Here is a 26,198-nt window from a genome sequence, read left to right as displayed (position 1 = left end):
CAGTGATAACATTTTTTTGGAGACACAAAAGGCTAATAATTCCCATTAAAATTTATCTTAAAATTTTCTTCAGTCATTGGATACGTGAACTGTGCAACGTATGTGTTTCTCAAGAGTGCCTGGCAGTATGGAGACAGTGCAGTATTTGAGAACTGTCACAGCCACAGTTTACCAGTGGCATCCAACCTGCAAGAATTGGTGGTGCTTCATTTTCTGTTAGGTTTTTATTCTTGTAGATCTATACAGTATATGCCTATCATTTGTGTACTTTTTTTTTTTTTTTCTCCTTGTTGGGAAGATTGCTATCCACATTGAAAATCACATAACGTTTTATTTTATATCCTATTTCAGCACTGATTCATCATTGTGGGTGGGGTTGTTATTACACAGTATTGAGTATGTGCAGTGTTCTTTTATAAATAGGTATGCTCCCATGTATATTTGAGTGCTGCAAGAAAACTTAGCTCACAACTTGAGCAGCACTTTCTTCTAATTTGTAATATTTTGTTCTGCCTAAATAACTGTGATCATTTTGTTATTTATTAAGTGTGCACTGGGGCACTCAAATTTGTATAGTGTTCTGCTGTTTCTTTTAGTGTTGTAGTGAAGTCTTTAATGTACATAGTGAATATATGGTGATTATTGTATACATGTGTTCATATATTTGCCATATATATGGTTGTTGTCACTGGTAATAATAACCTCCATGCAATAATGGTGACATCAATATATACTGATATTTCTTGAGATTCTTCCATACAAATGTTTGGATTATGCTAAGTCCTTTTCAAGAAGGTTATTATACTTCTAATCAATACATGACAAAGTTAAATATGGCTTTTTTTAATGGGTACAACTGTAGGCAATTGTTGCATGTGATAGGCTTTTAGATTTTGAATGGGAGCTTCATGTTGATTACTGCTAAGTAGAGAGGAGGATAGAGGTAAATTCTGCAGAATTCTCGAGAACAAATTTAAAATTTTGAAATGAGGCAAAATCCAGTTTCTTAATTTTTGCAGCTAACATATTTATGTAGAATTGTCCAAAGCCTTTTATTCCCCAAGAATACATATGCAGTGCCCTTTATACATACATTTCAATGTGTCATTCACTATTTTGCCTCAAGAATTGGTATTTTCAACTTCAGTGCTAAGACTTTTTTTCTTCTTTTGTTCTTTTGTTCATGCTAGTATGCCTGGTTTTGTTCTGCAAATGTACAGAGTTGTAGAACTTTTAAATGTAAAGTTAAATTTAGAGTTGAAGAAATAGGAGTAGATTTTGTGCTGCATTGATGAATGAGGAATGAACAACTACATCTCATTTCTTTTTTGCTTGAGGTTTGTTCACTTTGTAGATCTTATTTTTGTAATTTAAAATGAGTAAATGAGTTGGGAGATGCAAGATCAGATTTTTTTTTTTTTTTTTTTTTTTAGAATGTGATGGGTCCCATGTGTAGTTCACATGGGCCACATATGTTGCAGGTTCATGGATTTATTATTACTGCTTCAGTAGTTAGTCTTTACCTTCACTGTTATAATCTCTATAATTTCTAATTCTATACTCTTTAAGTGCTTTCTTAGTACAACTAACTCATGGAGATTAAAACCAGTTGAGCTTTTCTTCTCATTTGCAACAGTAAGTTTTAATTTTAAGAGCATCAGAGAAGATAATTAAAGCATATTTAGCTTTCTGTGAGGACATAATTAATGATTTTTAGATTTTACGTTGTAAAATACTTGAATTCTTTAATAGTAAACAAGTGAGAATTTTATTTTCACTTTTGGATGTCACTGTATGGCTGTTTGGCAGTGAAAACTACAATGTCTTGCTGAACTTAGTGTTTCTGTGCATTGCTCCTCCTTCAGCAGAGACATCAGCATGTCCAGCACGCAAAGCGGCAAAGCGGTGCGGTGCTGCAGATACCCAGGCTGCTCTTGCATGTCTGGGATGCAAGAGCTCTATTGGATGAGCAGAAACTAAGGCTGGCAGCTGGGGAGGGGTGAGGGAATGGGGAGCTTCTTTGTGTGCATTTGTTGGTTATGGAGGTGAGAGATCAGAAGGGCTCTGGAAGCAGTGAAAGTAGAGTAAATAAGGTGCTTAAGAGGATACAACTGGTTTAGTGAGAGGTGAGCAAGAATCCTTGGAAATAGAACTGCTACCCAGGAAATCTTTGTAAAATTAGGAACGGGTTGCCATGAGGAAATGGATCATCCAACAGTACCATGGAAAACTTCTGTTTTGTCCACATGGTGTTGCCATATGAGGGGATGAACAAGATTTTTCTGTCAGATTAAAAAGCTAATTTATTATGAATTAATCCATGTTGTTACAGAACAGATTTAACCCTGGTACTTAGCAGTTGGCAGAATTTGCTTATAAGTTGCGCTCAGATTTCTGAAATCATCTTGTTAGAAAGATATTAGCCCTATCTACTGCCTCAAAGTCATGTTTCAGGGCAACAGCAGCCCTCAAAAAGAATCCTCGCCACAGTGATGATTGTCTCATTAAACCTGCCCCCTTTCTGTGGTTGGCAGTGAGTAGGTGTGTTACAGCTCTGTGCTGGAGAATGGGAGCCCCTTCCTCTTGTACTTGCTGTTTCTGACACAGCAGTTGTCTGGAGCAAGGAACAGGAAGTAAAGTCTCACTGCTGACAGCAGAAAGTGATATCCATGTTAGCTGACTGAAACGCTGCTGCCCAAGCAGGTGTGCTGGGCATGTGCCTTTACCTCCAGGCTCTGGCTCTGTGGGTGGCTTGCTCTTCCTTCTCTGTATGGCTCCACATGCAGTCAGTCCGAGGAGCTAAACTATTCCAAACCTGTTAAGTTCTATAGGGCTAGCGTGTAAATTCTTCTGCAAATGTGTCTGTGTGTTAACAGTTGACAGGAAGTACCTGCAAACGTGTCTAGACAAATCATGTCTAGACAAAGTACTTTCTTATCAGGTAATGTACTCACTGGAAATATAAGTACATGAGACTGTGGGTTTGACAGCGTATGCTATAATTAATGCTTCTGTGATAGGACTTAGAGAATGTACTGGCTGTAGCAGCTTAAGTTAAGAGAGTCTGGCTAAACTAGTGTGTGCTGTGTCCCCTGTAAGGTGAGCTATTATGCTTCATGTGTATTTGGGTGTTGGAGGAGTAGGGTAAGCTTGCACTGAAATGCAAAGGAGCATCCTAAAAAATACGCAACTGTTGGACAAGACAAAGTCAGGAAGGAACAGAGGGAAAGGGAGTAAGGCAGGAGTTTGCAGCAGAACTCAAACTGATGCAGATGCTACAGATACAGAGGGGTTGGAAGAGAACTTGAAGGACGTCTCTAAGGATGTCATGGGCACAGGGGTTAGATTGCCAGTGCTTTTGGTTAGTTTTAGGACTAGCAACCCAGTGTGGGAAAAGGCTGGATGCTGCTTTGTACTCCTGGTTTTCTATCCTAGGTAGGCTTTCCAACCTAGGCTAAGTACTAGAAAGAGAGGTTTGGTTGTGAAGCTTATAGTTTCTTGCTATGGTACTATCTTTTTCAGCAGCATTGCTATTCATTGTTGCCTTCTACTTTGTCTCTTTATTCCAAGATGCTTTTCATGTACTATTTTTTTGTTACCTATTGCAGTGATGTGAACTGTATTTCACTAGAAATCAAGATTTCTGTCCTTAAATGTAGTGAAAGCATGTAGGCACATGTTGAATAGCAGCATGCGGAATGTGCATTGTTATATTTATAAATTAAAGACACTGAGTTTATGCAGGAAAAATAAAGGTTAGTCATTACTTCATATGAAGTTAATACATTTCCAGTTAAAAAATGGAAAGATATAAATAGACACAGATTTAATTTGGTAACTTCATTACTTCTTTGTGTTCCAGTTCACAATCTTTAATATTACCTAATGTGCATAGTAATAACATAGCACAGGAGATTCTTTATCGGTTGTGAATTTCTGTTTTGGAAATACTTCATTACTAAGCTTCCCTAATTGTATTGGTTTTGTTCTCCTTTAGTAGGGGCTTTGGAAAGATTTTTCTGTGTAATAGCTTGTAGATTGTTTTCGTTCCAGGGTTTTACTTTTAAGCAAGTACTGTTGGTGATGTGCACAGTCCATTACTTGATGCTGCTTTGCTTTTGACACCAGGAACTCTCTAGAAGGCAAACTACTAACTCTTGAACAAAAGTACTGTTTTTATGTCCTTGCTAAATCACAGCTCCTACAAAATAAACTTTGAACAATATTTGTTTTTGCATGTTCACTGCTTTCAACAGCAAGGATAGTACAGATGGTTATTTTAGCCTAATTTTTGCTGGTGGCCACTTTCCCAGTCCTTAGAGTATCCAACTATCGCAATGAAATGATCTATTTTTTGCTTCCTGGCTCTCTGTTTGAGTCTCTTAAATTGTGTTCTGAAAGCTACTTTAACATTCAGCTTAAATTTACGCCATCTCCCATTCTTTGTACTTCTTAAGAGCCCATGTTGACTATTTTGTTGTGCTAATGGATTTGTGTGTTTCAATAGCATACTATGAAAGGATTCATTTGTGAAATTTGGAGATGTATTCCTGACTAACTGATTCCTGGCTTAGTAGTAGTAGTTTTATTAGGACAAAACTTTTTGTGCACAGTGTTTATTACCTCATTCTAAAGGTAAAGACAAAACAAGCCTTGATTTTTATTTATTTACTCCCCCCTCTTTTATTGCACTATCATGAAGAAATGGCTGATGGCAGCAACTTGATCTGCTCATAAGTGATCTAAGTGTTTTGCATAGTAGCAGTTGGGCATCTGTTGCCAAAGATCTTGCCAATTAATGAGTCAGAGGTGAGTTTCTTTGCAGTTTTACTAAGCTCTGGGGTAAAGTGAAAGCAAGGCTTTCCAAACCAGGCTATAATTGATGAAGGAAAACTTCAGCGCTGTTCATTGGATGAGTGAGAAGTTGGGGAGCCTTTCTGTTTTATTTCCTATGGGAAGAAGGTTGTTACTGTCTTGTTTCAGGTTATTCTTCGCAACCATTTCATTCCAAGGAAAACGGAAATGTTTGAAGATGGCTTTGAGACGTTGTCCAGAACCTGCTTTTCAGCTGCCTTTTCCTGTTAATGCTGTAGTATATTTGTATGTGGTAGTTCCACATCCCAGTTTGTATTCTTACGCAGGGGATGGGTAGTGGACAAGCAAAACATGTTTGATTCAAGCAGGTTTTCTTGATATTTAACAAAACAACAACAACAACAAAACCACAAACAAAACACAAGAACAGCCAATATCTGATCTGTAGCTTATGAGACATACAGTGCATTGCTGATGCTTGGCTATTGGAACCTCTTCACAAATCCTCCAGATGATCATTTCTGTTGGGTCACTAGTTACAGAAGAGTTGAACAAGATAAGAATGAGTGATATTTCTCTCTCTATGATTTTTCCCTTTAAACTTCTTAATGATGGAAAAGTTCAGGTATTTTCTGAATCACTTCTCTCTTAGGAAGAATTATGTTCTTAAACTGATAACTTAAAATTATTATTGATCACAAATAATTGTCTGTATCTAAGTAGTACATAATAGCCCATCATTTTACTGTATATTAATGCACAGGAATTGTAAAAGTGGATCTAAAATGTCTACTTTGAAGTGAGTGCTTTATGGTGTTTTGTCATGTTATGCCGCATCCCTAAACACTTCTAATAATGTATAGACTAAGTATATTAATAGCAAGTTTTAAACTGACTTTTTAAAGATTACGGTTACAGCATTAAGTATGATGAAATGCCTTAGGTTATATGGAGTGTTGTAAAATCTATCATTTATTGTACTAAACCTTTATGGTTGAGCAACTAACAGCTTCCACAGAAAATACTAAATCAGGCTGACTATAATTTGTACATCACACTCCAGAGACAAATATACCTAGTGCTCAGATATTCAAAGGCTTCTACTTTAGGCCTATTATTTATAGGCAATGTCAGAAAACTGATTTTTTTAAACAGAATTGTACTTTTTATTTAGTACAAATTTAGTTCACTCAGTTGCTTCTACTTTTGAAGTGGTTTCTGTTCCATCTTAAATAGCTGCTTGTTTATTTTTCTGGAAAAGCACAAATAAGTTCATTAAATTATGAAACAAAATCAATTACAACTAAAATACAAAGGATTTTTGTGCCACCAAAGACTGTAGTATGCTTGCTTGTGTTGACTTGGGTGTTTTCTAACTCATGTTTTTTTTTCTTTTTAACCATAGACCTAAATTGGATTTGTGGCTGTGGTGACTTTTTTTTTTTTTTTTTTTTGCTGCTGCTGTTATGCCTTATATTCTGTTTGCATTAAGTAATAATGAAATTTTTTCATAAGCTCCTTCATTTATTTCATTTTATTCCTTTCTGTGTATGTTTCTGGAACCAGGAAAGACGCAGAAATAAATGTGTACTTGGTTCAGATTGGTTTAGGCTGCAAAATGAATCCTGTACCTTCCCGCTATTTCCTCTTTCTGCCTAGATTGAAACCTTTCTCAGAGTAAAAGTAAAAATAGCTTCAAGCCTTCAAGGTGCACTAATTTTAACACTTCAGTGAAGTATTTATAGTATTTCAGGCATTCCATGCCAAAGATTTTGCTTATTTATTTATTTTTCTCTTGCTTCTACTAAAATATCAGCACTCTGCCTTGCCAAACATCAGTCTCAGAAATATATATTTCAATTCTGCTCTGTTTTGGATCTTCTTTGATGCAGATGAGATCACCTATGAGTTTTTAATTTGTACATCTGTCTTTGAAACTTGCGGAGTGTGTGTGTATATATGTTATTTGTTGTGTCATTTAGGTTATCACAGAAGCAGACGAGGGGCAATTTTAGCTAATTTTTCTTCATAACATCTACCAGCGTGTCAGGCTACAGGCAATATAAGGAAATTATTTTGTATAATAGCAAATTTTTTTGTATACTTTTAAAAATAAGCATTTTTCTTACACTTTTACCTTTCCATCCATTGCTGTGATCAATTTTCATCCAGGACTGACTGGCTGTTTGGAATGCTGTGATGATCATGCTTATGTAGTAGATGTGTAAATTAGTGTCTGAAAGATGCTTGGGTGTTTCTGCAGCTTATCATTGCTTATGGAGCATTGGGCACCAGAGATACTTGAGATCAACTGCAGAAATACGTGGTGTAACTGGCAAAGGAGAAAAGGTAGGATCTCCTTTAAGCATCAGAACTGTTACCTTCGTTGACTGATTCAGTTCTAACTTCAAGAATTTTCAAACCTCCTTCATCCTGTTAGAATGAAAGATTCTTACAGAATTTCACAAAAATTGTTCAGCTGTCTAAATCCTGTGTACATGTGTGTGATTAAGAGATACTGACTCAAAGCCAGAGCTTTGAGACAAAAAAGCTGCCTGCGCTGTTTGTTGAAACTGTAGATGCTTGTGGCAGTCTGTAAGTAGTTTTCTTCTCCAGATTTCTCAGTGTAATATATGGCTGTGTCAAAATGATGCTGTTTTCATAGAAGGTATCCCTGTATTTTAGTTTCATCTTATTCTTGTTGTGTTTAGAAGTACTAAACCTTGTCATCAGATAATGAATTTTATGCGTTGGAGGGAAGGTGTGTTTGTTTTTATTGCTACTGTGAAGGAGATCTGAAAGGTGTAGCAGAGTGGAGAAAATCTCCTAGTGGCAGTTGTTAGTGCTGAAGCAGTGTGATCCAGCCTAAGGATATAATTGGTGCTAGTGAAGAAGATAACAGACTTGCTGGATCTGCAGGACGCATTTGATAGAGGATCTGTCAGAAACTGAAGTGACTGTAGCTGAAGTTATGGAAGAGATTGACGGAGTGAATAAATTTTACAGGATGAGACGGTGTTCACTGGAGAGCTTTTAGAAGAACTCGAGGATGGAGAGTCAAATGATGGATGACTGAAGTCGCACTTAGAATGAACTTACATATCCTGGTGTGGGAAGTTCTTCACAATCAGCAAAATATTGACAAAAATGATCCAGTTGATGGAGTAAGACATAGGACATTTTCTAAAAGGCATCTTGCAGTCCCTTGCCAAAGGCTTTTGAAGAAAAATGTCAGCACAAAATGAGAAAGCATTGTATCAATAGCTAAATTGTTAAAAGATAAGAGCAAATGTGGAAGTAAATGGTCAGTGTTCTCAATGGAATGGAGTGTTCCAGACCTGAAATGTTTAATGTATTTGTTAGTGACCTGTGGAAGAGGGTTTCTGGGGTGACAATAAGGATGAGGATAAATCAATGGATTTCAGAAGTTTATGAAAGCAATAACTGGGCAGCAAAATGGCAGAAGTAGCACACTAGGGAAGTAAAAAATTTCATTGGTAACAATAACTGTTCTGTCTAAATATGTGAGATGGCAGGCTGTGGGCTGACCAGCGTACTTCAGTTTTCAGTACCAGTGGTAAAGGCAGACCAGATGTTAAGAATTGCTGGGAAAACAATAGGGAACAAAATAAAACATTGTTACGTCACTATGTGGGTTTGTAACTTTTCCAAGCCTTGACTGCTGTTTTGGTTTTGGTAGTCTTGTTTCAAATTTTGAGTTAATGAAACTGGAAGAAGCTCAGAAACTAGTGAGAAAGTACTAAATGACTTCTGTGTGAGAAGTAATTAAGGAAAATATGCATCTTCCCATCTGGCAAAAGGCAGTCTGGAACTATACACAATTGTGTGTGGTAAAGAGAGGATAGATATGGATTGATCGCTGCTTGCTTTAGTGTTTCCCCTGTATAGCATTGAAGGAAGCTGATAGGAGCCACGATGAAAGCAAAGGAAATGAGGTGTTCTTTGTCAAAGTTTCGTAATGTGAAACCCTTTGCTAAGGAACGTTTTGGATGCCAGAATGGTATTCAAGAATGGTTTCAGAAGGAAAATAGGAAAAAGGTCATAGAAGTAGAAAGTGCAACCTTCGAAGTAAGGAATCATCCATGAGATTTCATATTTTGAGGATATTTGAATTTGCAGATGACTGCTGTTTGAAACGGTACTGTATGGAAGAAGAAACTTGCAGTTACATGTGGTCCTTCAAAGAGCAACAAGTAATGGGTAGAAGGACTTATCAGCTTATTTAGCAAATAATATAGCAAATAATTTTGTTATTCAATTTGTAATATAGTGTTCATTTCTGTTCTATTTACAGGATTCTGAGCAACAATAAAATAACAGAGCTGAAGAATTGTTCCTTCTCTGGATTAAACCTTCTTGAAAGACTGTAAGCGCTTCTTTAAAATATTTTTCACTTCAAAATAAGAGTTATATTCTGTTTATTTCATTAATAACTCTGGTATCAAGATGTTTGTTCTATTTGAATGTAGCTTTCTGTGATTGCAGTGTTAATATAGTTAAGAATACATGAAAATTAGTTTTATATAACAGCAAAAAAGGTACTTAGCTAAAGTTGCAAATGATGAAATTAGGTGTAAATGAAAAAAATTGAAACCCAATTGACCAACCAAAGAAACCCCACCCGCATAAATCAAACCAAACAAGAAGAGCAAGAACGGCCAGCCAACCCTGAAAATTCATCAATGACATTGACAATGGGATTGCACGCTACCTCAACAAGATTGTTGGTGACAGTAAACTGTGTGTTGCAGTCAGCGTGCCTGAGAGATGGGATGCCACCCACAGAGGACTAGACAGGCTTGAGCAGTGAACCTCGTGAGGTTTGAAAAATACAAGATCTTGCACCTGGATCATGGCAACCCTCACTATTAATACAACTTGGGAAACTAGAGGATAGAGCACAGCCCTGCCTAAACGAATCTGCTGGTGGATGGCAAGCTGGACATGAGCCAGCAGTGTGCCTTCACAGCCCAGAAACCCAACCAAGACGCCCATCCTGGGCTGCATTGAAAGAAGCGTGGCCATCTTTTTGGTTGAGAAGGGTGATCCTGCACCTCTACTCTGTGCTGGTGAGACCTCACCAGGAGTACTGTGTCCAGATATGGAGTTCTTCGCACAGGAGAGATGTAGACCTGTTGGAGTATGTCTGGAGGAGGGCCACGAAAATTATTAAAGTGATAGAATGCCTCCCCTACAAGAGCAGGCTGAAAGAGCTTGGGCAGTTCAGCCTGGAGAAGTGAGGGTTCTGAGGAGGCCTGATAGTGGCCTTTCAATATCTAAAGGGGAGCTATAGGTAGGAAAGGGATGGAATCTTAATCGGGGTCTGTTGTGGTAGGATGTGGAGAAATAGTTTGAAATTAAAAGAGGGGAGATTTTTATTGGAAATAAGAAAAAAGGTTTATTTTAAATAACCATGGTGAGGCACTGGAATGGATTGCCTAGAGATGTGGATACCCTGTCCTTGGGGACATTCGAGGTCAGGCTGGATGGGACTCTGAGCAGCCTGATCTAGATGTAGGTGTCCCTGTTCATTGCAGGGGAGTTGAATTAGATGACCTTCCAGTACCTTAACGGGGCCTATGGGGAAGCTGGATAGAGGCTTTTTGTAAGGGCATGTAGCAGCAGGAAAAGGGGAAATGATTTTGACTGGAAGAGGGTAGATTTAGACAAGATATTAGGAATAAGTTCTTTACTGTGAGTGTGGTGAGACTCTGGAACAGGTTATCCAGAGAGGTTGTGGATGTCTTCTCCCTGGTAGCATTCAAGGCCAGGCTGGATGGCGCTTTGAGCAACCTGGTCTAGTGGAAGGGTCTTAAATATCCCTTCCAACTCAAATCATTCTATGACCTTTAAAGCTCTCTCCCAATCCTGGTGATTCTGTGACTTTTCCAGAGGATGCAAATGTATTATAACTCTAAAAGAGGGCATCTGCAGTGTCAGTTTGTTATTGACATATATGTTAACAGTTTTTCTTGTTATTTTACTATCCTTGCATATGTCATCTGTATGGGGAAAAATGGGAGTGAGCCCAATGGGAGTAACCTCTTTAACTTCTCTTGCTTCCTGTTTTACTTTCCCTTTCAGATGATATATTGCTTGTGGGATAAGAAGCATTGGAGCTTCTGTTAGAGTCAGCTTTTTTTCCGGCTGATAGAAGGTCAGGATTGGCAGGTTGATCTACCTGGGAGCAAGCAGAAACTTTAGAGATAGGGATTTTTCTAGGCCATTTGACTGGGAAAGTAGCCAGTTTCATAATCATCTTGCAACATCTAGGAAGAGTTCCAAAGTCTTTTGGCTTCAGGGGATTAAAAGTATTTTATTCATCCTCTGAAACTTGAAGGCTGCAATCCCAGTCACCTGGCCTAAATAAATTCAAATGCTTCTATCATCCCACCCCCCCATGCGCTAGGAGAAAAAGATATGTCTCCTACACCGGCAGATGAGCTTTATTGTAGAAATAAGCTTTTGTGCCAAAGAGGCAAGGTTATCAGTAGGGACAGTATTCTAGATCTTTATGTGTTATTTTGGCATCACTGCTCAGGGTAATAAAAGCGTCTGCTGACAATTGTTAGTTTTTGCAACTCATTACAATTTTCAGACAGGAAATACTTGAAACTCTAATTAGTTTGAGGTGATCATTTGCATTTGTTTCGTGAATCTAAGTCTTAATTGTGCTTAATAAAGTTAGAATCCAGAGTTCTCTCATTTGATACCGGTCACTTGTAAGGGGTTTTAGGTTACTTTTAAATCTCCTGTCAAGAAAAGAAAAATAAAGCAGTAAGTAATCCGTCATGCATTCCATCTTTAAAGAGATCTGGACTAGGCAGCTTTTCAGGTGATATGGTGCTTTAATTTGAATGAGTTAACATACTTTGTGTGTGCTGGTGAAAACATTAACAAATTATTGTTGAGAGTTAGTTGTCTTCTTCAGGAAGGAAGGAAGGAATAAGTGGTATGACATATTAATCATTAGTGACCATCTTTTCTTTTTTAGCTTTTTGCCTTAAATGTTTTGAAGACCTGTGCGTGTAACTTTAGGACAGAGGATAATCATGTAATAAAAATATTTTATGAAACAGAGTTGAATAATCATTCTCTTGATTTGTTTTCTGAAGGAACTGAATCTGACAGGGTACCCTTGCCTAGAGAAACCCAGAGTCTTTACTGAGTTTTGTTGTGTTGAATACGCTGCTGTTTGTTAGGGAAAGTATTTCATCATGATTTTCAATAGTCCAGACAAATGTACTGCAGCTGATATTTGAAATTACACCTTATCTCTGAATTTTTCAACTTGAAAGTTTAGCACTTGCCTCACTGTAAAAGTGTTTTGAGACTTCATTAAGTAACCTTAGTTATTAATCCTTGAATTCTGCCTTGATTTTTGTCTTTTCTGAAAAATAGACAAAATATTTCTTTACTTGAAAGGTCCACTTTGAAAGTTATTGCAAACAGCTTGAGGAAAGATGACTGAATTTATTCTGCAGCCCCATATATGCATGCATAGATTTAGAGATGATAGTTTGAGAAAATAACATGCTGTTTCTCTCACAAGTCTCACTATGCCTTTTGAGTATCCAAGATGAAAGATATAACAGAAGCTAAAGTAATTTTTTGCTTTTTTTTCCTACCTGATATGTTTGAAATGTTAAACATTTGCCTCTTAATCATATGCTTGGAAAAATGTGTTGGCTGAATTTCACTCATATCAGATTTCCTTCTTCATGGGAGGAATCTCTGTTGTGTATGTGATATTTTGTGTTATTTTTGCTATTCTAGAGGTTCTTTACTTACCCATGTCACTTTCATACTGATGAAGAGAAGGCTTGTTTTTAAAACCTTCAGTTTTTACATTGGCATTGGCCAACTCTCCCTAAAAAGCAGACTGTTTTGTTTTCCCTTTTAAGAAAATGAAAATATAATATTGTTTAATAAGATATATACACAATATGATAATATTCTTGCATTACCTTAATACTGAAAACTTTCTAAAGTGTGGGAATTCTAACTGAGAATAGCTAGAAAAGAATTGTGGATGCGTCTATGGAAGAGAATATTTAATCCATCGTAGAATTGTGAAATATGTACTGTTTCCTTCAAATATCTCCTGTTAAATGATTACCTCAGTAGCAACAGAGCTCTGGTATGTGTGTGTATGGCAGGTAAAGTGAAAGAAAGAAGGTGATGAAGTTTGACTTTTTCTGCCTGTGTGCTTATTGCCTTAAAAACAGGGAGTACGTGTACAGAATGGTGTTCCTCTCTGGCTTTCAACACACTGCTGGCAGAAGGTAGATTGCCCAAGTGTCTGCCTCTTTCAGACATAACAGAAACACCCTCCCAGTTCTTAACACTGCGTCTCTATTCAAACTTCAAAGCTGTTCTCAGTGCTGTTGTTCTGTCCGAAGAAATCATGGATTTGTTTTCCCACTGCATTATTTTTCTCTCAATACGGGAAAATTAGAATTAGATACGAAGGAAACCTCATTCAGTGACCCAGGGAGAGCAGAAAAAAGAAGAAATATTTACATTTAGTAGTGAAGCCTATATTGTTTTGAAAGGAGAATATAATTACATATATGCCAGTATTTGCTAAGGTAATCCAGGATGCAGTAAGTATTGAGAAAATTTCCAGATGTGTTTATTTTAATTTTCCTGTTTGTGTCAGTCTGTGTCTGTGCTCATAGGCATTAGCATGTTACCTATTGATGCAACTACTCATTAACCAATTATCTGTCATTTAAAATTTTAAGCATTTTAAATCATTTCTTCTCATCTCCCAATGAAGGAATTACCATTCTATGAAAACTGCTGTGTGGAAAAGATACAATTTTGTGAATAGCTTGATAGGAGACTCTGAGTAAACTTTTTTTTTTTCCAAAATGATTTTGAGTAGGGGAGGTAAGCTATATAAGAAATAGTTTTAATTCATTTTTATTTTTATTTTAAATCTTATATGCTTATCTTATAAGCTTAAGGAAACATTGCTTATAGCAGGTTTGTGGAATTGCATGCTCATCTTTTTAATTCAGAGTGGTGCCTTTAAAAACAAAGAGTGCTTACCTCTTGCTGCTGAAACTTCCTTACCACAAATAGGAATTCTGAACCTGTTTGTTCATAGTTTTGTGCTTGTCTGTTAATTTATGAAAATGTACAATTCAGTAATCTCTTATTTTGTAAACAGGGGGTAACGACCGAAATAAGAATTTCTGTTTAACTGGAGGGTGGAATGTTTGTTTAGTACAGTAGAAAATGATTATACTGTGTATACCTCTACTCTGGTAGGGAGAAATTAATGGCTGAGTAATAGTGAAGAGGTCCAAGATCTTACTAGTAACCAGTGTCTGTTCAAAAAGATATTAAATGCTGTAATCTTCAGTGGCTTTACTAATGCTGTGTATTGTTATGATTTCCTGCCATTTAGTTGTAGAAGTAACTTCTTGCACAAGTCTATAACAGAGTATTTTTCATCATGTAGGTGCTTCACCTCATACAGCATTATCCAAAGTCTGACAGCTTAACTGATGCAGTCTGTTGAACCTTTGCATGGATAAGGAAGATTAGTTAATCTTTTTCTGAAGTGCCATTTGTCCTTGCACATGAGGGAGAGAGGAGGAAGAGACAGATGTGGATTTCAGTTAAATATTTAGGTACCAGAAAAAATTGATATTTATTAAACTGTAAGTAATAACAGAGGTTTACCAATTACTTTTTAGAATTTAATAGTGCACCTTGGAAAATATGCAGTATAAAGGGAGTATTATTTGTGGACAGTCCTTTTTCACCTGTGTTCGTCAACCCTGATTTTATTTATATATATATATGTGTGGATGCCTGAAATAAATTAAAAAAAAATAATTAAAGAACTGAATAGTTTTTCAGGCAGTGACAGTTTCTGATTATAGTTTCTGTTATCGTGCTGCGGAGTGTGGACTTCGCATTCTGCTAATGCTGGAACTTTTTTTCCAATCTTCATGAGTGATTGGAGAGTGTCAGTATTCCTTGTTTGAATGTTTCTGAACAGAGAAAATGGTTTTATGGATATTCAGGAACTCGTTTTCTGCATCGATGTTCTGGCAGCTCTGTTTATGAAAGATGAGTTAGACAGGAAAATTTTTCTTCAATGTCTACTGTGAAATTGAGTAGTTCAAACTATTCTGGACTGTTGGAAATACTGTAGAAACTTATTGATGGGGAAAAGTAGGGCTTCTTTTAGTGTATACCTCATAAAGCTGTAGGAAGGAGATGTTGGCTTTTATAATGATTTGTGAATTTTTGTAATTTCTTAATTTCTTTATGTCCATTCTGAAAAGACATATTTTATATCTTAAGAGTCCCTGGTAACCATTGTGCCCTTCCTTCATTCAGAACGAAGAGGTTGTTCAGTGGTACTTGAGAGCTAAATAATTTTTATGTTTCAGTAGTTGTGTCTTCATGCCTCTGAGATGCTTTAAGAATTACTTAAACAATCTTTATTGTCTTGAGACAGAAAAAGATAAATTGTAAATAATGTGTACTCTTAGGTAAGTAATGTATACATGCACTTTTAATTGCAGACAACTGGACACAGAAACATACAGTTTTATAATAAAATGATTTTTTTTTACATGACAAACCATAGATAAATGTAAGTATTCTTTTTTTTTTTTTTTTTTTTTTTTTTTTTTTTTTTTTTTAAATTTGAACCAAATAACATAAGGATTGGTTGTCAGGCATTCAGTGTTCTTTTTTCTTGTGAGGAGTTGCAATTTGCCTAATTAATCACATATTTGGGGAGAGAGCTTTTTTAACTGGACATAAGAAAATCCTTCATAATGAGAATGGTTAAGTAGTGGAAGAGGTCGCATGGTTCCACAGCAAAATCTCCATCCTTTGAGGATGTCAGAACTTGACTGGATGTAACAGCAGAGCAGCTGATCTGATTTAGTTGTGCTTTGAGATGGAGATGGACCATATGACCTCAACAAATCCTCAACTGAAGTCCTTCTAATGGATTTCTGTCTGTTTAAATAAACTTCTATTTGGACAGATAAATAATTATATCCTGTGGTGATTCTGTTGGTTAAGTTTTCCCAGAGAAAATGATTAAAATCAGCGAGTAAGAGGAGTGAATTCCAATTGCTAAAAACCAGTAGTTCTGTTGGCATGTATTTAGAAGCAGTAAAAATAGAACAGAGATCTCCAAGCCAAACATAACTTTTTAATAAGATTGTCTTCCCTCCCCCTTTCGTAAGACTCCCACTAATTCAACTACAGCTGCAATTTCTTCTAGAAACACTCCCTGTTCCTGGCGTCCTGGCAGTTGCACCCACTCGTGCATCAACATCTCATACTATTTCTGAAGAGCTGCCAGACATGTCAGCACTGCCGTAATTTTGTGCTCTTCCGATGTCTTTTACATTTCACATTTTTCATATTTTAATGCCTTTTGAGAGATGAAGAAGAGTTGTCTTCCAAATGACTGCAGTGGGGAGGGGGATGAATCCCAACAGACTTTCCTGACTGTTGGTGTTGCAAGTTGAGAAAAAGCTAACAGTTGTCATATTCAAGGTTCTGGTCTGCTTGTTTGTTTTATTGTTTCTTTGTTGCTTTGCTATCTTAATACAAAACATTGGAGTATACATCGTACAACTACTGTGAAAAGGTGACAATTGTGTTGGTGCTTTTTTTTTTTTAATAGTTCTGGTTTCATGATCCCTTCTGGAACTGGTTTTAAGACCTATTAACGGAGGGAAAAGGCAAAATGTCATGTAAATCTGACTAGTCACTTACTGTGAACTAATCCAAAACAAATTTGTCATAGTAAAACTCACCTTTAATTTTGAAAGTGTGTTGTTTGTTTTTGTTTTTCCACTGAAGTGTTAAATGTAAGTAAGAGATGCATCAGGGAGTTAGGATTTGAATTAATGAAATTAAAGATCAGTGATAATTTGAACTACTGGGTTTCCAAGGCATGCTGCCAAGATTTTTTTTTCTCCTCAAGTGAGAGTTGCATGGCTTTTAAATTAAAGTTTTAAGTATGAACAGTGTCATTTTTCTTCTTTGCCCCAAAGACTGATGGTAAATAAGTGATGACCAACATTTCATATTCTCAGATTTGTCAGTGTCAGGACTGGATTTTTCAGCCTTCTTGAAAGAGCTTTAAAAATGTTCGCTTTTCAGATCCATGTGCGGCAGTCCCTGCTCCATATGGGGCAAGAAAATGGAATTGAGATGAGAGATTGGCGTTTATACCATTGCTTTGTTTAATTTTAATTTGCAATGCTGCAAGGTAAATGTAAAGTATTTCGACTATTGAAAATATGTATTAGGCTTGGCAGTGAGGCATGAAGCATGTGCCATTGTCTGTTGTACCCTGTCTGACTTATCTGGCTGCAGGAAATGCTGTTGTGAAATCTTGTGGCAAACTTGGGTTTCCATTCATGTGTATCTGTGTAATGGTAGATATAATCCTCATGTACTGTTTTTGTTGGGGTTTTTTTGGCAGAATTATTAATGTTGCAGTAGATTTAAATAGTTTTTTTCTATTCCAACTCTCTAAAACACTGCTTTTAATTGGATTTACTAATTTGTTTTCAACTGTGAAGCTTTTTTATATTACCAAAGGAATTTAAACTTTTTCTCATCATAGTGCCTGGGAAGCTTTGAATCATAATACAGTACAAATATTGGATGAATAAGGAGGTGAAAATATTTTTAGCAGTGATAAAGTTTGTTCAAAACAGTAAATGCTGACAGATACTTGCTCTGATCTTTGAAGCCATGCTGTATCTGCAATACATCTGAAGTTAGGCTTTAAAACTCCTATGTCACTTGTACAGTTAATAAAGCAGATTAATAGCTACGATCTTCTGTTCTGAAAATGGAAGATCTAAAAACTTATGCTCTGTGTTTTCACCATCTTTATTTGGGATTTTCAGCCAAAGCTTTCTTTTTTTTTTTTCCGGTAATACTGATGGAAACTTTCAGTTGTCTTCAGTATTTTTAGGATCTTGTTTTGCTGCTTTTGGTAGATGTTGGACAAGTATTAAGATGTGACTGAACATTATGACACCAAGATAAAATGCATTATACTGTATAATAAGCAAATATAGTACATCCTGAGCAGCTGTAATCTATTTGGGTACTATGGTAAAAATATCTTCAATTGTACCCTTACTGTACTGAAAACTGATAGGAGATTTAAAATAACACATGCTGTTCACGTTCCTCTTTCTGGTTAAAATATGGGTTTGCAAATTTTGAAAGATGTGATTATGTTAGAAAAATGAGAAATGTATCGTGTAGCGTTTTGGGGCAGTTTGCAAATTAGCTGAAACAATTTAGGAGTAATCTTGAATCATGAATGTCTATATTTAATGGGTAGTTTGTGACTGAAGTAATGTCTTAATTTTTCTCTGCAGGGATCTTAAGAACAACCTTATAAGTACTATAGATCCAGGAGCTTTTCTGGGGCTTTCATCTCTGAAAAGACTGTAAGTAGTATATCTAACCCATCAGTTTAAGGGAAAAAAAAAAAGAAAGATATAAATATCTTTTAATATCTTTATATATATATATATATATATATATATATATACACACACATATATATCTTTATATATGTATATACACGTGTGTGTGTATATATATATATATACTTTAATATGTAGGAATGCATATATATTGAGAGTTTTGCTGTCTAAATATATACACATTTACATCTACATATAAATAAAAGAACAGAGTTCTTCAGTTGATCTGACTGAAGATCATCTACTGCATGTGGCTTGGTGGTCTCACTTGATGTTACTGATAGTCTCTCTTGTATTATTCCTCTCTTTTTCTATTTCTATGACTTCCGACATCACTGGGTGCATGTTCAGTCAGAGCTTTGATGCCATCAAGCGTTGCTTTGATGAATGTTAAACCTCTCATGCTTTTGTTTTTTTTCTTCAAAAGGTCATAGTGGAATGCAGAGTCCCTTGCTATTAATATTACACTGTAGCAACAGTGCTGCTAATGCTGCATTATTGAAGGTTGTGCCAATGTTTCCATTAACACATTTCTGGAGGATTTATACCTTGACTCAAAACTGTTTCAGATGAAGCTTGAAAAAACAGAATGTCAGTATGACAGCTTTTCTTAAAGACTTCAAATTTTCAAAATATCTGGAACAGATTTTACAGTATGGAAGTCTTAGTGATTTTTATTTTTTATTTTTTTTAATTTTGCCACTTTCCCTCTTATATTTTCATCACATATATTTGTCATTGTTTAGGTGATCTGGCTCACTTACTGTGGACCAACTATGGACTTCTTGAAGCTTAAGTTTTATCCCTTCAAGAGTTATTAGGAATTTTAGGATCTACATTATAAATAATGTAATATATATTAATATAAATATAGACATATCTGTGTGTCATAAAAGAACTGGTAAATATTTTGGCAACTCAAAAAATTAACTGAAATAGCACATGAATATACTGTACAGATGCAAAAATATGCTTTGTGGTGAAACAAGCAAAGATCATTAAGAAGTGACTTGAAAGCTCCATTTGAGCAAACCATTACTGCTTTAGAAATGGGTTAAGGAGTCTGCATGCATCTGTTTGTACATCTATACACCTGTGCCTTTTGATTTTTTGCTGAGAAAGTCTGTGTATATGGTGCATTCCAATATCATGAATTTTAGGTAAAAGACTTTGGTTTCTAGACTGTATGGCATCTTGAAATGAGTTTATTCTCATGTTTTACATTCTTCTTATTTGTAGAGACTTAACTAATAACAGAATAGGCTGCCTGAATGCAGACGTATTTAAAGGACTTGTAAATCTTATTAGATTGTAAGTACAATTTTGTTGTATATTATTTCATCTAAGTATTTTTACCGTGTAAGTTAATCTTTTGTTTCAGTGGGACTCATTTGTTGTAAGCAAGTGCCTGAAGGACATGGAGCCTGAGATGTAGATTATAGTTTTTGCTGAAGTTCTGCTATAAGAAACATTTTATTACGTGTTAGTAATGACGTATCAATTCACTGTGAACAGTGACATTATTTTTAAACTTCTTGAAATGCATAATGAACCATGCATAGAATTGCCTGGGTTGAAAAGGACCACAGTGATCATCTAGTTTCGACCCCCCTGCTATGTGCAGGATTGCAACCGCCAAACCAGGCTGCCCAGAGCCACATCCAGCCTGGGCTTGAATGCCTCCAGAGATGAACATTGCTGGTTGTTGCTTTTAATAAAGTGTTTGCTGTCAAATCTTGCTTGCCTCCAGGCTTAAAATTCTTGAGGTAAAAAACTTTTAGGAAACAATTGTTTTAGTTATTTTTTGCAAGACTGTGAAATTTGATGTGATTCTCAGTCATGTGGACTACAGCACTGTGCCAGAATAGTATCGTGTAGGTTTTAAAAATAACGCTGTCCTCAAGAGGGAATTTTTATACAGGTAAATTTCAAACGTCAATCTCTTGAGCATGAGTTGAAATAATTCTACTTTTATTTCTTAGAAATCTTTCTGGAAATCTGTTTTCTACGCTTACGCAGGGAACATTTGATCATCTTGGTTCACTGAAGTCTCTGTAAGTACTTACTGCATCTGATTTTAAGATGCACGATCATTTGTTCTTCACAAAACGTCCTTATTGTATCATAAAACATTTCTTGGAATTGCCCTATGTTTGAACCAAAAATAGCTGAAACAAATTACAGCAGTATTCCAGATTTTGAATGAGAGTTTTTCACATTGATGTGTGTACTCACTAGCAAAAAAAAAAATAAATTTTGTAAATGCATGAGAAATATGCGTACAGATGTCTGACGATTTAACTACCCTCAAAAAATGCTTGATAGTTATTATATAGGTGTAAGACAGTAAAGTTATACCAACTTCAGAGTTTGAGAAAGTTTTACTTTGTGTAATTTATTACTTCTGTCTTAAACAAATAGTATCATACACCCTTTTTTAATCAAGGGAACAAATATTTTAAAGGAAAACTTTAGTCTTATCTTGAGGCATGATATTTTGTTACACATACTGTGGCTACATCTCAACCTCATTTTTCTCTTCTTTAATTTTATGAACTCAGTGTAAGAAAGGAAGTTAAAAATTTTGTCAGTTCTTATGATTAGCTTGCATTTTTCTCTGATCTTCTTTTACTTGTTCACTGTACTGGGCTTTGTGGCTTTGGTATTGAGAAAATTGATTGCATATAAAAGTAAATGTTTTCTTTCTTCCTCCGGCTTCTTTCAATTGTTAATAAGTTGTTACTACTGATTTTTTTTTTTTTTTTTTTTATATACAAAAAGATTACTGTCAAAGAACATCATGGGTTTGGTAAGACAATCTGAAAATAACAGTTGCTGTTAAAAATATATGTCTGGAGGAATTATTGTGAACAAAGACTAAATGGAGTTTCACAAGGATGTTGATTTAATGTTTGAAGTGCTCTGCCTATGATGATGTTCTATCTTCTAGACATTTGCAAAAATGAAAATTAGGCTTTTAATAGAGGTAAAAACAGTGATCCATTTTGATGCATTTTAACTCTTTCTAAACGGGTAGACTGTTAATGCTCTCTTTGAATTTAGCTGACTTCAACAGGCACTAATGGAGGGCCTGGTTTATCTTTTTAATAGGAAATATTAAACTATATGCATGAGATTTTATTAATCACTGAAAAACCTTATATGATTTGCATATAGAGCAGAATAATCCTTAAGGTTGTGTGAGTAGTGCCTCGTAAGAGAAATAAGTGAGAGGATATCTTTGTATTTCCATTATTTTTTAATGTTAAAGCATCTGATTGCTATAATAACCTTTTGCCAGTGAAGTGTGTTCTTATGTTGTGGTGATGCATATTCAACGAGTTCCCCGTTATGTTTGCTTAAGCAATGTAAACTCTCTCAGTTAAAGAAATTACTAGAAATTATTTCATACGCAGGTATGGCTCCCCTTATCTGTATGGGGAAGATTACTTTCCTGGGGGGTGTGTGCTTTTGTGCTGGCACCACAGCTTGCAATATGTTAGAGCAGCTTCCATTATGTAGTAGCAGGCCATGCAGCTGTGTTCTGGGGTTTGGTTGTCTGCAGCCTGCATGTCTATGACTGTGCAAGGCCATCTGCAGCTATTCCTGTAAAGCTTTCAGATATGAGTGTTCCATTTCGTCACTGTGTATACTCATTTTGTATTGCAGAGAATTTCAGACTGATTATCTTCTTTGTGATTGTAACATACTCTGGATGCATCAATGGCTAAGAGAAAGAAATATAACCGTACGTGAGACTAAGTGTGCCTATCCCAAGTCACTTCAGTCACAGACAGTGACTGGTGTTAAGCAAGAACTTCTAACCTGTGGTAAGCACTTCTGACAACTAGTCCTTGTTTGCTAATTCATTCCCTATTCTATTAATATTGTTGAGTGGACTTTTTGTTTATCCGAAATTCAGATATGAAATTCAGGTAATGAAATTTGGTAATAGTGATCCTAAAGACCCATCGTTATTCCTTTTCCAGTGTTGCTTGCTTTCAGAAATACATCTGTGATTCTGTTGTGTATGTATGAATACCTGTAATGCTAAATTATAGTTCTATGAAATTATGAAGAAATAATGTGTAGCCATATTTTTCACTGTTTTGTATTCATTCTTCTAAACGTGGACTATCAAATTATTTCTGAATTTAATGGAATATATACTTTGAGTTTGACTTTCTGATGCATCAAACATCAGCTTATGTGACTGTATCAATAGTTCGCAGATGTTTTTCCTCCTTTGAAAAATACTTACATGACACTTCTGGCTAATAATTGTGCTTTTATTTCTTGAATTTTAGAACCTCCTCTTGAATTACCGTCTTTCTACATGACTCCATCTCACCGCCAGGTTGTTTTTGAAGGAGACAGTCTACCCTTCCAATGTATGGCTTCATATATTGATCAAGACATGCAAGTCTTGTGGTATCAAGATGGAAAAATTGTGGAAACAGATGAGTCTCAGGGTATTTTTGTTGAAAAAAATATGATTCATAACTGCTCACTGATTGCAAGGTAAATGTCTGCAGTGAAACTGTATTTCTTCACTCTTGTTCCTTGCTCTGATTTGGTGAATATTTCAAGGACCAGTAAGGACCACATAGAGTGAACGTGTGTAGACAGAAATTTTCCTATCAGGGACATAGTCTGTGACTTCATATCTTACAGTAACTGGTTTTGGTCATTGTTAGTAACTATTAAGGAGGGAACTCTACAGATTGTGTAGTTGAACTCCCCCTCCTCCCACCCGCTCCCGTTCAAAACAGAGCAGATTGTCCAGGGCTGTTAAGGTTGTATTTTGAGAAACTATAAAGATTTCCTAATGCAGTTAACGTTAAATAATAGTTTGTGGTATGATACATTTGTCATTTTAGAATGTTAAAATTGCAAAAACCAGTCTTAGGTAAGCACATGGAATTCTTTCCTCTTGTTTCTGACTATGCCACATTTGTAATACTGAAGTTCTCCAGAGGACACTTACATGTATATAAGTATTATTTATTCCACTTACAGTAGATTTTTGACTCTTTCAGCGTCTACAGAGTGATTATGTGTCTAGTAATTGTATTAGTAAGTTAGAGATTTATCACAAATTATGCACTTAGGTAATTGTCTTAGTTTGACATTTCTGCAACAACTGTTAAGAGCAGTGGTAATTTGGACTTCCTGTCTCTTCTTTTATAAAGTGAGAAACTTTTTTTCATAGCTTTTCTTTTTCTCTCCTGTCTTAGCATAAATAAGAAGAATAGCAAATGTTTCTCTGTTTATTACAGTGCATTTATTCATTGATAACTTATAAGATCCCAGTTTTATGTAACTAGTTGCTTTTTCCATTGTGTATATGTGCTGTCTTTTTTTCATGAAAACTTAATAAATTATTGCAAGATTGTTGAGGTTTGTTTGTTTATTCTATCTTCCCAGTGCGCTGACAATCTCGAACATTCAGGCTGGCTCCACAGGAAACTGGGGCTGCCATGTACAAACCAGACGTGGAAATAATACGAGGACAGTAGACATTGTGGTATTAGAAAGTTCTGCACAATACTGCCCTCCAGAGAGAGTTGTGAACAATAAAGGAGATTTCAGGTTGGTTTTCAACTGAAGTTTTTTTGCTTTAAAGGCACATACTTCGATCTTCATTTGTAAATTATATTGAATAGATTTTTATCTATTCTGGATTAATATGTTGAAGTGTACACGACTGAGTTAGTAAATTTTTATCTTGTAAATTTGCATCTTTGGAATAGATGGAAAGCGAACTTGATATTGTTATATTTTTATATATATAGACATATGAACTATTGGAATAAAACTTTTTGGAAGAACTGTTAATTAGATTATGTACTGATGGGGGTGGGTTTTCCACCAAGTTGTCTTTATATTTTGAAAAATTTGCTGCTCCCATATAACAAAATAACTATGCAAGAAACATGTAACTTTAGAAAATATGAATGCTGCTTCCTTTTTATGACTGATGGTAGAACTGTAAAGCTAGCTCTGATATTCCATTGTGCTGGATGTTGCAGAGTATTTTATCTTCTTACCTCTTCACCTGTTTTCCCTTTTCTGATCTTTCTGCTGCTGGTCACTCTTAACAACACGTTACTCCTGGAGGTGCCAGGTAGCTTCTGTATAGATTCTCTGTATGTAAGGTAATTCCCTTTATAATACTCTGTGTTGTACCTCCCTCCCTGCAGTAGTTTCTACAGATAATTAGTTTGTCACAACATAAATAAACCCTGTATTTGTAGGGTTTCGTAACATTATAGCAACTGCTTTTTATTTGTGTTCATTTATGGTGCTTGGCTATGCTAATCTTCTGTCTGATCTATTTATAAATTTTTGTTCCTTTCTCTATGTACATTAGAGTTATTCAGTCATCTTCTTTCTATAGAAATATGACATTTTAAGGAATGAAAAACAAGTTAGAGTATAGTTTAACTTGCTTAATAGGGACATAGGGACATAGTTTATGGGAGGGAAAAAGATAAGCTTTCAAGTGCAGAAGGCCTCCTCCATTTGTAGTAAAAATTCAGGTAAAGACCTGGCTGAGAATATTTTTTGCTGAGTTTATCTTGTTTACCATATGGATGATTTTGAGAAGAAAAGTAGTGAGTTTCTGGGTACTAAGGAACTGTTAGTAAGGAAAGAAACTGTAAGCATGCTTGCCACACAAAAGCAATTTGGAATTACTGAAGTTTCACTTTCACATTGTAATGAATTATTTATATAGGAAACACTGAACATCCTCTTTTTACACTATGTTGGCTCATACTGCGGGAATGAGGAGTACATTAGCAAATGAGAACTTCCTGCTTAAGATAAAAGGTGAAGAAAGTCAAAGAGATGGATGCTGTATTCATCAAAGAGCATACACATCTATTTAAATCACTTATGCATTTTTTTATGATACAAGTGTGAATTGTTCTTCTTTGATTTGCCATTAGAGGTGAAAACAGATGGTAAGGGCCTATTTCAAAGTGTTTTCCATTAAATTAACCTGTGCTGTTCAGCGACTGTTCAGTGTAATAGGTTTTACCCCCTCTAGAATTCAGTGGAAAGAAATAAGATTTCAGGAAATGTTCAGCTTATCAAAAGCTTCACTGTGTCTGGGTTTATTGTAACCGTCTTCTATTTGTAGTTTAGGTAGAGTAATAATAAAGGGTAATTTTTTACTTTTGAGACCATATGGAGATAAGACTTTGACTAGCGAGAAAATGGTTCTGAGCAGATGGTTGTAAATGATCCTAGGTGAATGAGATTTTATAGTTTTTTAGTTGGAACTGGCTAGTCATTTTAGCTTGGAAGCAGCTTCAAAACTGGCAGCTAGATTTTTATCCTTTAGAAATGGGACAGCAAAGAGTAGCGATGGAGAAATGTTTGTCTTCAGTGTCTGTGGTGCTGTAATAGTTCAGCATGAGTTCATAAAGATTAGGGAAAACAGTATTCATCATGGGAATGTTTTCTTCTGTTATTTTTTTCTTTTAATATATTCATCCTGTGAGGCTTTAGCTAATATCCTGAAATATGTTACAGTCTATGAATGAATAGACAACAGAATTTATGTATCAAAATATAACCTATCGCTTCTGCTTCAGTAAGTCCTTCAACTGCTGTGGTGTGTAGTGTAAGTTTATTCTAGTAGTTGATAGAATTCTGTCATAAATGTAATTATTACCCTTTGGAAAACTGTTGGTGGGCTTAATGTTAAAAATGTAATAGTCATGTTGAAGTTAGATAATTACCAAGATATAATAATAAAAAACATTAGACTGCCTGTAAGCTAATGCAATTATGATAGCAAAACACATTGGTTACTAAAATTTACTGCTGAAAGAAATAAATTCT

General features: G+C 35.6%; 1 protein-coding gene across 2 annotated transcripts in view; it reads left to right on the top strand.

Annotated features, from left to right (window-relative positions):
* ADGRA3 (adhesion G protein-coupled receptor A3) overlaps window positions 1-26,198 on the top strand; it is a 55,348-nt gene that overhangs the window by 4,559 nt on the left and 24,591 nt on the right. The window contains exons 2-8 of one of the 2 annotated variants that reach the window (XM_052682035.1): window positions 9,131-9,202; window positions 18,234-18,305; window positions 19,584-19,655; window positions 20,327-20,398; window positions 22,014-22,174; window positions 22,652-22,865; window positions 23,772-23,936. In XM_052682035.1, coding sequence (XP_052537995.1) covers window positions 9,131-9,202; window positions 18,234-18,305; window positions 19,584-19,655; window positions 20,327-20,398; window positions 22,014-22,174; window positions 22,652-22,865; window positions 23,772-23,936 — 828 coding nt within the window. Of the gene's footprint in view, window positions 1-9,130; window positions 9,203-18,233; window positions 18,306-19,583; window positions 19,656-20,326; window positions 20,399-22,013; window positions 22,175-22,651; window positions 22,866-23,771; window positions 23,937-24,150; window positions 24,503-26,198 lie in introns of those variants that run through there. The other variant, XM_052682036.1, reaches the window with a different exon arrangement.

Source organism: Tympanuchus pallidicinctus, unplaced genomic scaffold (assembly GCF_026119805.1).
Source record: "Tympanuchus pallidicinctus isolate F22 unplaced genomic scaffold, pur_lepc_1.0 scaffold2, whole genome shotgun sequence".
In the NCBI taxonomy this organism is placed as follows: Eukaryota; Metazoa; Chordata; class Aves; order Galliformes; family Phasianidae; genus Tympanuchus; species Tympanuchus pallidicinctus.
This window is presented reverse-complemented; position numbering and strand designations above follow the sequence as displayed.